At 36.4% G+C, this 12,964-nt stretch overlaps 1 protein-coding gene across 4 annotated transcripts; it reads right to left on the bottom strand.

The window, feature by feature from the left end:
- Positions 1-645: 645 nt before the first annotated feature.
- Positions 646-12,670, bottom strand: aktip (akt interacting protein). Of its 4 annotated transcripts, none has more exons than XM_019107011.2 (10): positions 12,519-12,670; positions 11,039-11,142; positions 9,594-9,802; positions 9,200-9,264; positions 7,752-7,852; positions 4,273-4,361; positions 3,974-4,072; positions 3,538-3,645; positions 1,975-2,035; positions 646-1,722 (listed from the first exon to the last, which is right to left on the bottom strand). In XM_019107011.2, the coding sequence occupies exons 2-10, from the start codon at positions 11,078-11,080 to the stop codon at positions 1,615-1,617; spliced, it is 882 nt and encodes a 293-aa protein (XP_018962556.1). In that variant the 5' UTR covers positions 11,081-11,142; positions 12,519-12,670; the 3' UTR covers positions 646-1,614. The 4 variants fall into 4 exon arrangements, with proteins under 4 accessions (XP_018962556.1, XP_042583806.1, XP_018962555.1 ...); XM_042727872.1 differs by lacking the exon at positions 12,519-12,670 and adding an exon at positions 12,281-12,497; XM_019107010.2 differs by lacking the exon at positions 12,519-12,670 and adding an exon at positions 11,960-12,195.
- Positions 12,671-12,964: the final 294 nt, after the last annotated feature.

Here is a 12,964-nt window from a genome sequence, read left to right as displayed (position 1 = left end):
AAGAACCAAAATGACTTGTTTTATCCAGCACCAATTTATAATCAGAGTACAATATTAGAAACGCTGAGTGTGTGTGTGTGTTAGGACACAATAAAAGTGACCCTGGAACACAAAACCAATCATATGGGTCTCTCTATATATATATATATATATATATATATATATATATATATATATAAATGAGATTTATCAAAGCAGAATAAATAAGATTTTCATTGATGTATGGTTTGTTATGATAGGACAATATTTGGCCAATATAAATCGATTCTGAAAATCTGGCATCTGAAAATATTGACCAAATGAAGTCCCTAGGCAACGCATATTACTAATCAAATAATTAAGTTCTGACAGGTAGGAAATTTACAAAATATCTTCATGGAACATGACCTTCACTTAATATCCTAATGATTTTTGGCATAAAGGAAAAATTGATAATTTTGACCCATACAATGTATTGTTGGCTATTGCTACAAATACACCCCAGTGACTTTAGACTGGTTGTGTGGTCCAGGGACACACATTTTTTATTTATATATATATATATATATATATATATATATATATATATATATATATATATATTTTAATTATACATATTATACATATACACACACACATATATACACACACACACACACACACTCATAAATACACACAAACATTTTATTGCAAAAATCTATCGACTAAATACAAAAATCAGACCACTTTCATTGTTTATCCATTTATTTGCTTATAACACTTAAAAAAAAAAAAAAATACATTACTTACACAGCTGAGCTCATGTCAGTATTCTTACTGAAACCGTCCAAAATAAACTTAAAAACAAAAAAAGCATTGTAAAACAGCAAAATATCTAAAATTTAAACCATCGTAAATTTCTAGATAAATAAATGAGAGCTACTGTATGGACTCTATAGAGGCCATTCACTTCATTGATCTGCTCCACTATTTACACTTCAAACCCATTTAGATCAAACCGTTAGGACACAATAAAAGTGAATAACATTACTGAACAATGAGGATTAACTTAGTGTCATAATGAATAGTACTTGTCTTGCTCTGTATTTTACATTAAAACTATTTCATACACAGGATATTACACACAAAAAACGACCTCAACCCAAACACGTCAAGAAGCAAAATCAAAGCGTTCTGTCCCAGTCTGCAAATGTATGTTTGAAATTAAAACTTACTAACCGAGTTTGTAGGGAAAGGAAAATAATGGGAAAAACTTATTAAATCCATCAAATTATTAGTTGGAAAACCAAGTTTATCAATTAGAAGAGCATGGCCTACACAAATAAGTGAGGTGGTTTGTTGTGCCTGATTAACATGTGCGAGTAACAGTACTGACTACAACCATCTCTGTGCCGTCTGTGCGTTCAAGCCTCAGCACTGAAATGAACCAGTGGGGTCTTAAAATCTAAACTGGGAACCTGTCTATAATTCTTAAGCCGTTGTAGCAGTTTAAAATGGTTTTCTTTTAAAGCTGAGCGAGGGTTTTGCCAATGAAGATGAAATTCATAGAACTGCATCAGAATTCTATACATGTGGTTTGACGCAGCCACAGTAGCGTAGTGCCCCTCCTGGTGGACAGACTGAAGTGCTGAATGTTCACGTCTGAAGGGGGTTGTCTTCTTTGCTGAAGGGCTGAGTGGAACCAGGTTTCACCCAAGACAGCCCAGACACCGGCAGTCCTTTGTTATAATCCTCTGGCCGCCGCTACAACAAGAGAAGACCATTGGTCACAAGCACCAAGGGTGTAATTACATTTTCACAACAATTCACATTTTAACCAACCCACAAGTATGTAGAGTAGAAAAAGACAACAGGAAATAGAAAAGGAAACCGTGTTCCCCACACACACACACACACACAAGCTCATGCTTTAAAACAAGACATGCATCAGATACCAGGAAGAAGCCAGTTTTTACTTGGTTGCGGGGAGCAGTCAGGGGAGCGTCACACACTCACTTTATGTGCAAACATCTTCTCTTTTGCCTCTTCATGCACCGCTGGATTCCACGGAGAGAAGCTGCAGAGAGAACACACAAACATCAGATGCGGAAAAACAAATGAGCCGAAGTCCAGTCTGATGACTCAACACTGAACTTTTAACCACACTGAACTAAATCTCCTGGTTTCATTTTCACAAATGAATCCAAGTTTCAAATAGTTAGGCTATATTTACACTAAGGTTTATTGCACAAATCCAGTCTTTTGACTGATTTTTGTCTTGCCTGTATTCAATATCGGTTTTTACATTTATTCTGACCAAACTAGAATGATTCCACTAGGACTGTGCGATATGGACAAAAAAAAAAAAAAAAAAAAAAAAAAAAAAACCTATAACGATTTTTTGATCAATTTTGCGATTTCGATTTTAATCACGATTTTGACACACACAGACATGCTTTACAGTCATAAATGCATTCAGTATAAATTTGAAACATTTCCAAAAGAAAACCAATGAGAGCTTTATCAAAAAGTTGTAACATGCCTCTAGAACAGACATAAGTCAAAATAATCACTAAGTAAAAATGTCAAACAAAATGTCCAGACATATGGCACCTTTAAGTCACTGGGGTGTATTTATAGCAATGTGCGTGTCCAGGGCTTTTTTTTTTTGTCATGCATTGGTAATCACTAAGTAATCAGCGGTGCCTCAGGTGCTGAAATATATGTATTGCCCAAGGTTCACACGTACTCCGTCTGCAGTGCGTATACAGTATGTGTATGCGTATGGAATTACATTTGGTTCAATAAAAATGAACGTAACTATAAAACTGAACATAACTTTTTCAGAAACTATCAAAAATGTGCCATTACAAAAGAAGAAAAACACAATGAAAATGAAAAAAAATGAACTCAGTCGCACAAATTTAACAGGCTCTTCAAATATGCTTCATTCTTTGTTGATGTTTTTCAAAGATTCGTTTTCGGTAATCGTGGATTCTGAATGCATTGCCACAGATTTCGCTTACGCTTCGCAGCTTTTCGTTTGGTGTTTTGACACAAACCTCTCGTGGGGGCGGGCTTAACAGGGATTTACTCTGATTGGATAGTGAGCTTTTGATGGACAGGCGCTCTCTGACTGGAAAGTACAGACGCCACTCAGTGGCGCGCATATTGGAAAGAGTTTACTTCAAAAACACTACTGTTATCACCTCATTGATGAAAAATATGAGGTGATAACATTAGATAATAATATTCATGGGCCACTGGCTCATATGCTCCCCAAATGTACACAATATCTTATCTATATAGTTTCCAAAAAAGTTTCCATCTCTGCGAGTTGTGGTAGCTTGGAGTTCAAACTTGTATTCAGATCAGATAGGTATATGATTAAGTGTCTCAAGAGCAGATCCAAAAAAAAAAAAAAAAAAAAAACAATATGCAATCTGTGTCAGATGTGAGTTCAGATATTTTGTCCCAGTGTAAATATAGCATAAGATTTCATAATAGTGGAGGAAAACATTACAATATCTCATACAATATCAATATCAACACAATACAATATCTAAGTGCTGTACTTGCCTTATTGCATAAGGGTCATCTATCTTGGGCTGATCAAACAGGTGACTATTGCATAGCTTGACACTGTCTACCACCTTGCTTTTGAAGAGCTGGATGTCTTTGTCATACCTGCACAGAAAACATGAATACAAGTAAGCAAAAGCAGTCAAGTTTATAGGACTTCAAAACAAGCTCTTAACTACTGGAAGGCACAGCTAAGAGGAAATGAATGTGGTTGGGGGTGGGGGCTAAACAAGCTTTCATCTTCATGTGACTTACACAGGCTATGGACAAGGTCACGTGAGAGATATTGTGTTTACTTCATTTCACCGAAACAGAAGCAACTTCAGTGGTTGACACTTTAGTGTATGTGCTGGGAAGAGTTCAAACTGTGGAGACTGAGGAAAAAAAAAAAAAAAAAAAAAAAAAAAAAACCATTATAGAGTCCATTACTCACAGCACTGCAGCCTCTGGGTTGAGTGGATCCATGGTGTTGATCTTATAGAAGACTGTGCGGGCGTACATAAGGACCTGCCAGATATGATTGTGGTTTCGCCTGCAAATTTATATTAATTTAATTAAATAAAATGCTTTTCCAATAGCCACATTGTAAACAAAAAAAAAAAAAAAAAAAAAAAAAAAAAAAAAAAAAAAAAAAAAGTATTCCCAAAACAACGTTGATGTCAAAAACGTCAATACAGCAGGTTTATATAATTTAAAAAAAAAAAAAAAAAAAAAAAAACACATACAACAGACCTCCATTTGGTGAAAGCTCTCCTCACATCCAGCTCTCCAGAGACCGGGTCCACTAGCGGGTGGAAAACTGGGGTGTCGAAAACAACCCTCTGAAAACACACAAACGCAACAAAGAGGAACAGATCAGCTCTTCTGGTGGCAGCAAACTGAGATGACATGGGCATTGTATAAATGTGTTCCCAGACATTTTGAACAATTAGTCAATCGTGAGCTGTTATTATCATAGCTATTATTATCAATAGACTTTTCCATGACTTAAAGGGATAGTTCACCCAAAAATGAAAATTCTGTAATTACTCACCCTCATGTTGTTAAAAACCTGCAAGACCTTTGTTCATCTTTGGAACACAAATTAAGATATTTCTGATTAAATCCGAGAGCTCTCTGTCCCTCCCATAGACAGCAACAACTGAAATGTTTCCAGACTCAGAGACGTAGTAAGAACATCCGTAAAACAGTCCATGTGACAGTGGCTCAACTTCAGTTTTGTAAAGCTAAGAGAATACTGTTTGTGTGCAAATACATTTATTCAACAATTCTTCTCCCCAACTCGTCTTCCACCATTTAGGAGAATACCACGATGCATGCGTGCGCTTTCCCCTGAACGTACACAATGCTGATTACACTGGGTATCGTGGTTCTCTACAAAATGATAGAAGATGTTAACTAAGAGAGATGAAATGTTGAATAAATTATTTTTTAGTTTTTTTTTTTTTGGTGCACAAGAAGTATTCTCGTAGCTTTGCAAAACTGAAGTTGAGACACGGATGTCACATCATGGACTATTTTACCAATGTCCTTACTACATTTTTGGGTCTGGGAACATTTCAGTTGTCTATGGAGAGTCAGAGAGCTCAAAATTATCTTAATTTGTGTAAAGATGAACTAAGTTCTTATGGGTTTGGAACGACATGAGGGTGAGTAATTAATGACAGTTTTCATTTTGGGGTGAACTAGCCCTTTAAGTGTTTGTTAATTTCTATGACTAAGAAACTATGATGTAAATAAAATGAACATGTCTCTGACTTGATAAATGTTGTCAATAATTTTCTGTTCCTAGACACACCCTGATGTCATCACATCATACAGTTACAGAATTTAGACTGAAGTATTTCAACATTCCATTTGGCATTAAAACAATGAAACCTGTAATGACTATAGCACAGTTTGACTTTACTATGGCTAATTTAAGCAAGAGATTAGCCAGCAGAGGTGAAAATTTGTAGTCTTCGCAGAAATCAAATTCTACTAAAAAAAAAAGTTGTTTATTATCATCGGTCTCCTGTGTCTTTTTTTTTTTTTTTTTTTTTAAACAGACCTTTACATGACATACTCTTCTCTGCACAATCTAACTTGTGTTGTAGTCTGGAATTAAATACACCATGTGCGTTTTGTCTAGCCAGAAGAGAACTGCAGTTAACAGTTTACACTTCCAAACATTCCTTTTGCCATTAATTGTAATAATCCAGTGAGATTCAAGGAATCCAAAGAGTCTGACAACAACCAGTGCTCCACAAAGATCTGATCTCATCATCATCCAGTCTGTCTGGGATTACAAGAAGAAACAGGAAAAAAAAAAAATGAAGACAGACTAAATCCAGAGGAACTGTGGCAACGTCTCAAAGATACTACAAGTAACCCACCTACAAAGCTAGAGCACTGTGAAAAGTTTTAGGCACTTGTGCAAAAATGCTGTAAAGTGAGGGTGCTTTCAAAAACAATGTCATAAATAGATTTTATTTATCAATTAACTAAATCAAATCAACATTTAGTGCAACCACACTTTGCATTTAAAGCAGCTTTTGCCCAAGGTGCACTTGAGCATAGTTTTTCAGGTAGCTTTACAGGAAGGTTTCTTGTAACACCTTGGAGACATTTCCACAGTTCCTCTGGATTTAGTCCGTCCCAGTTTTTCCTGTTTATTCATGTAATGCCTGACAGACTGGATGATGAGATCAGATCTCTGGGTGGAGCACTGGTTGTCAAGACTCCTTCTGTATACAAAAATTTCACTGGATTATTACAATTGCCAAATTGGAATGTTTGGAAAAGTATACATATTTTCTGCTGACACACTAAAGCAAAATATAGAAATAACTGGCTTAAACCATTTTTTTGTTGGTAAAAAAAAAATACTAAAGGCCTACAACTTATGCACAGTACTGTATATATAGTGTGATTATTTTCAGAAGGGAAAAAAAAAAAAAAAAAAAAAAAACCCACACAGAACACATGCACTTAAAGGGATACTCCATCCCAAACTGAAAATTTTGTCATTAATCACTTACCCCCATGTCGTTCCAAACCCGTAAAAGCTCCATTCGTCTTCGGAACACAATTTAAAATATTTTGGATGAAAACCTGGAGGCTTGAGACTGTCCCATAGACTGCCAAGTAAATAACAGTGTCAAGGTCTATAAAAGGTATTAAAGTCGTCGTCAAAATACTCCATCTGCCATCAGAAGTGCAATCTGGGTTATATGAAGCGACGGGAACACTTTTTGTAATTGAAGAAAACAAAAATAAGAACTTTATTCAATAATTCCTTCGTCAACGGTCTCCTCTGTCTCATTACCACATATGCTGTGTATGCTCTTCTGTATCAGCCGCGCCAAAAGGATGTGCGGTTTTATTTCAAATCAAACCTAAATACACGTAGAAACATTGCATTCTTGCGGCACGGAAGACACAGAAGAGCACACACAGCATATGGTGATAATGAGAGACAGAGACACACTGTTATTTACTTGGCACTCTATGGGACAGTCTCAAGCCTCCAGGTTTTCATCCAGAATATCTTAAATTGTGTTCTGAGGACAAACAGAGCTTTTACGGGTTTGGAACGACATGGGGGCAAGTGATTTATGACAAAATTTTCATTTTGGGATGGAGAATCCCTTTAAGTGCATATTCAGTATTTCTGCTGTACCAGTTCCTTGGTTTTAGGTTGCACTAAGGAAATACAAGCTTCACTTTCACCACTAGTTTCGGCAGCCATAACTCCAATAACAGCTCTGGATCAGGGTGCAGTTCTCTCCATTTATCAACAAAATGCCAAGAACATGCAGACACGCTCTTGGTTTGATATTTTTAAAGCCTCAAGTATGCAAGTTTCCTATTCTCCTGCTTCATCATAAAAAATAATGCATAAGGAGCTATGCACAGACATTCTTTTCTACTTGGTCACTTTTCCTTGAATTTTTTTCTTAAAGCAACCAACCATCACCATATTAAACTTAGGCTCATATTTAATGGTCTTACATTTCAAACAGTTCTAATTCATGGTGTGTGTAGCTTCTACAATGACTGTAAATGAGTCTGCAGATAAAAAAAACAAAACAAAAAAAACAAAAACAGCAAACCAACGCAGGTACCCAATACAGCGAGTCATGGATAGAATGAACACGTAGCAAAACCTCTGTTATGTTACAGCACAAAATTCAGAGGAAAAATGTGTGGAAATTGTATACTATACTTACAGGACAGTCTCCATCTGGGTAGTTATCAGGAATGTAGACGGTGAACTTGAACACACCATCTTGGTACAAGCCATGTCGAATGAAAATTACACCAAACCACACTGCAATAGAGACAAGACATTGAGGGATACTTAACAGAGCAAGTCAGCAATATAGCAAATCAATCTAACTCTTCAACTCCGTTATCGAACATTGATCATTTCACAGGTAATCTATTTGATGATTCAAAACAAGCAATACAACACAATGACTAATGCTCTGCTCCATTCAAAAACAGGTGTGGGAGTCTTCTATATGTCTGACTTGTGACCACACTGATTTCTGTGGTCTGATGTTTGATAGATGCATAAAGAAATAAAATGCCAATCCTAGTATATGTTTTGTGTGAGACCATATTACACTCGATTTCATTAATCATGCACATCTCCCTGGACACCAACATATCCACTAGACACTGCAACCCCATTTTGACACAGACACAGAACTCCATACAAGGTTCCAAGTTAATCAACTGCACATTCTGTTGCACATTTCCAAGCAGGAAGTTGGAAATTCTTTTGGAGTTGAATGGAATGCAGCATAAGAGCATACTGTTGGAAAGCGGTTTCACACAGAATGCTCAATCTGTGCATTCTGTGTCCAATCGGTATGTATATTACAAAAGAGAGCAATCAGAATGATTAATAATGTGGGATATCTGGAACAGACAAATGTATTATTTTTAGTCAAATATATTGAAGTTTCTTGATTTGGTTAAATTAAAAAAAAAAATAATAATAATAATAATAATAATAATAATAATAATAATTTATGTTTAAAGCAAGAAATAAGTTACTTCCGGGAAACGGAAGGGTGGGTATAACTTTAGGGATGAGTTAAATTTTAAAAAGATTAATATAAGAACAACTTTAGACAGCATGTGTATCTCGGTTTGTGGGGTGCGGTTTTAGAATGGTTTGGAGCAGGTGTTAAAGCATTGTATAAGTTTAAAACATTGTATAAAAACACTATTAAAAGGATATGTGGATGTATAGAGGTGACTGTGAGGGTTGTGGGGGTTATAATGTTGATTGTATTAGGATGGGTGATTGTGGGGTGACTGGTTGTTTTGGATAAAAACCATTTGGTTGGTGTTTAAGTTATTGTGGATTTGTCATTTTGTAAGTAATATATAAAAACAAAGATAAAAATGTAATCCATTAAAAGATGTACAGAATGATATGGAATTGTATATGGGGTGGGAAAAAAAGTTCATCCCGCTCCTTTTTGGACATTTGGTATAATGTCTTTGGGACGTGGTTTTCTTTGGTGATGCAACATATGTTTTGTTTATATATTTTTGTTTTATATTGTGCTTTGTTTGAAAAAAAAAAAAAAAAAAAAAAAGCAAAAAAAAAAAAAAAAGAAAGCATCTGTGACAGCCGGAATAGAGAGAAAGACATGCTTACTTAGTGCTGATCTGTAAGAAGGCTGTACGTAGATGCCAGGGAGCTTCTGCTTGATCACCAATGTGCTGCAACAGACAGATAGTCATAATTGTACATTTAAAACGTACACCTCAAAATATGCTGCCAAACTTAAGGGTGTTTCTACACAACTCCAAGACAACTGCTGAATAACAAATGTGACACATATTCTTATTTAATTCAGTTACTGTACATGATCATAAAATTATATTCAAGCATGAGAGGTTTTATAATCACAGCTTCATATAGGCTATTCAATACTTCTAAAAACACCAACAAAACTCTTACTGGCCAAAACGTAGTCAAAGCCTGTGGAACCTGGTCTTTTGTACAGTTACCCATGAAAGCCAATAAATAAAAATGGAGCATAACTCACAACTCGGCGAGCAGCGAGTACTCCAGGTAAAAAGGGCCATATGAGGCATGGGTGCCATTGGCAGACTGTGTAGAGGGGGCCGGCGAAGCGGCTTTAGTGATGGGGACGGCATTCTTTGGGATGGAGGGAAGCTGCTTTTTACCAAACGAAGGACGAGCTGGACTGGATTTCTGCTCCCCTTGGCCAACCTGCTCCTCACCATCAGATCTCTGCATAAACAAATGACACTTATTTAATGGTTCTAAAATCTATAGAAACCTTTTATTTGCAATAGTTACTAATGTTTTAATCATTTGAATCCAGGGCCATATCAATGATCATCTAAATACTCAACATACCTGATAATGTCCAACATCATTTCTTCAAGGAAAAACATAAATTTTCAATGCAGTAAATGAAACGAGCAGTGCTTAAATAACTCAAAGTACTTTGTTAACCATACAACAGCAAGATGCTAAATTGATGCAGAATTCCAGAATCATCTAAATCAGCAGAGAGAGAGAAAAGAAAAGCACACAGAATCCAGCAGGGCTTGACTATAATTCAAGAGCGAATGAATGTAAAAAAATCAGTCACCAGAAATTCATAGGCAGTAGAGGCCTAAGCCTGGAGCTTAATGAAAAGAAAAAACTAACACAGCAAATTGATTCAGCAATTCAGCACATAGCCTGTAATATAGCCAATGACAACAAAATACAGCAAAAAAAAAAAAAAAAAAAAAAAAAAAAAAAAAATCACTGAATACAGTCTAAGAAAGAAAAATAAATAACTAACAGCTAGTCCAAGTGTCTATCATAAATCAAACAGAGAGCAGTTGGGTCATGAGTCAGCCTCTATTAAGAAACAGCTGATTTTAACGTCTTTATGACAGCTGTGAGCCCACACCACACCCAAGTCAGGACAACACCTTTGTCGTTTACAACAAACAAACTGTTAGCCAAATCAAAAGCACTAATTGACTGCAATTCTCAGACTTTAGCAAGAGATTAAAAACCTTTTCCAAAACAAATCAGAACTCAGTGAATAGCTTCCATCGTTCTGTACGGAAAAAAGGTAAAAAGTCTTCCTCGACTAAAAAAGCTTGTGACTTTAGAGAGGCTGCTCGGTGCAAAATCACCTTTAGACCCTGAGCCTTCCACGTGATTTCTTAACATTACTCCGTGAACAGTCATTTAGACTTCAGGTAAAGGGCACTGGGATGTTTATATATGCTAACAATGCCAGACAGTATCTCAATCGTTCTTAAAAAATATGCCAGTTCATACATTTGCATTACAAGTACTGCTTTTACAGCACATTGTCTGACAGGAGAGATGGTGAGAACTCGTGTGTCAGTCTCTCAAACTGATCCACCAGCTAGCTTAATAGGTCAGAAATAAGTGATATAGGATATAGAGGTCAAACGTTTTCATGAGAAGACATACAGGTGCACTGCCATAATTCACCTTACGACCAGCGTTTGTCGACATGCTCCAAAATGGGTTCATTACTCATTGAGCTCTCGATGGGTGTATGCTTGCTCACGGTTTGGTGGCATCCGAAGAATTTGCTGTGAGAGAAAGAGACAGAGAGAGAAAGAGGGAAAAAAGTGCTGATGAGAGCCTGGACATTTAGAGAACACAATGGGCAACCTGATGCTTTATGGCAGCTGGTGGCAATCCAATCCCCAACAACCATGTTGTTGCCAGAGCTAGTGAGAACTTCAGTGAGCTACGGTCTTTATTACAGTTAATATTATCATCCTAAGAGACTCCCACTCTAAAACTTAAAAAGACAGCTATATCTATCTATCTATCAAATTTATATTAAATATTAGAAATGTAAATAATTATTAGCAAAATATTTAGTTTCTATTAGGTTTTTTTTCTTCATTTAAATGTATTGTGTTTCTTTATTTTATATTTTTAACCGCTTCTCAAAAGTTTTCCATGGACCCCAAAACCTCTGGCCTACAAGAGCAAACAATCAATTCTTCAGTCATCAATACTTGCCGTTTTGAACAGCCAGATCTAACAGACATTAACCCAAGGCCAGGGAATTCTCCATATAGCTCATATTAAATTATAACCAGGGTGAGGAAAAATCCAGCTGTAACATTATACAGTAACAGATGTCAACGCCTGAGCCTCAGCTAGAAACAAGAGCTCGGACTCCTCGTAAGAGAAATACATTGTCTTTATTTCTACCTGACACCTATTACAGGAAGCTTTGTTTGGTGAACAGTAAAATTTAGCGTATAATGAAGTGTTCTCTGGGTGAAAACACAGTTTTTAAAGCAGAGTTTGCGTCACTGTCACGGTATTTTTAATGTGTCTAGACTAGCCATTATTTAGCACAACCTCCATAACTAACGGGGTTCCACTTACCTTCAAATAATGTCACCTGGCTGAAGACATGTTACACGGTAACTTGTCCAAATGTGAAACACTTTGATTTAAACTATTTTTTAGTTCTATACAGTTAACTAAACCAGCGTCGACCCTGTTATCCGAATAATCTCACGCAAATACCGAACACACCTCTAACTAACTTGACAGGAAAAGGCGGGACATAAACACAAGTGTGAGACGGTGATTGGCTCTCATTGTGAGTGACAAGCGCTTCACCCTATCAAACGTTCAATACAGCATTCCACAAGGTTAAATGTCTTTAGGTTAACGTTTAGAGAGCAAATATTTGGCACACACCGATCATTTTCGATGGAAAATAGTGTGAGAATAACATCAGCCGCAAAGTGAACGGCGAAAGTGGTTTTAAATCAGCTGACAAAAAGACTTGCTTCTTATGTAGTCAGCTCAAGTTATAAGCTGAGCGTTTTAACGGACGTGAGTTGTGGATTGAAGCTTACGGTACGATATACACAGGCATATCTACATTAAACGTTCATAAACCTTTGTAAATCAGAATGGACTTTGAGAAACTTACCGTGCTATACTCAGAACATTTCACGCTTTTTAAAAAAACATGTAGGATCCACCCTCCCGCTGACGGACGGCACAGAAAGAGTTCGCGCGCTGTCATTGGCTTATAGAGACGCAGGCTGCACTCTATTGGTGCATTTCCCTGTTAATCACGTCAGTCCAAGGTAGTCATTTCGGATTGGTCCTTTTAATCATAGTTTTATGTGAATTTATTAAACAGATTCATTGGAAGCTATTCATACATAATGAGGTCAATTTATTACGAGCCTTAGTGTACCTACAGCCAACCATTGTTTTCATTTAAGGCAAATCACTTGTTATAAAAATAGGAATACATGTATGTAATCTGTTTCTTTCATTTTTATATTAGCCTTTATAAAACCAAAACAGCAAAGATACCTAAGCTATAACACCGTTGGAAATAAATCTATCTTCATATACTAAAATGAG

The sequence above is a fragment of the Cyprinus carpio genome, chromosome B7 (assembly GCF_018340385.1).
Source record: "Cyprinus carpio isolate SPL01 chromosome B7, ASM1834038v1, whole genome shotgun sequence".
Taxonomy (NCBI): Eukaryota; Metazoa; Chordata; class Actinopteri; order Cypriniformes; family Cyprinidae; genus Cyprinus; species Cyprinus carpio.
Note: the sequence above shows the minus strand (reverse complement) of the source record. Positions and strands in the feature narration are given on the sequence as shown.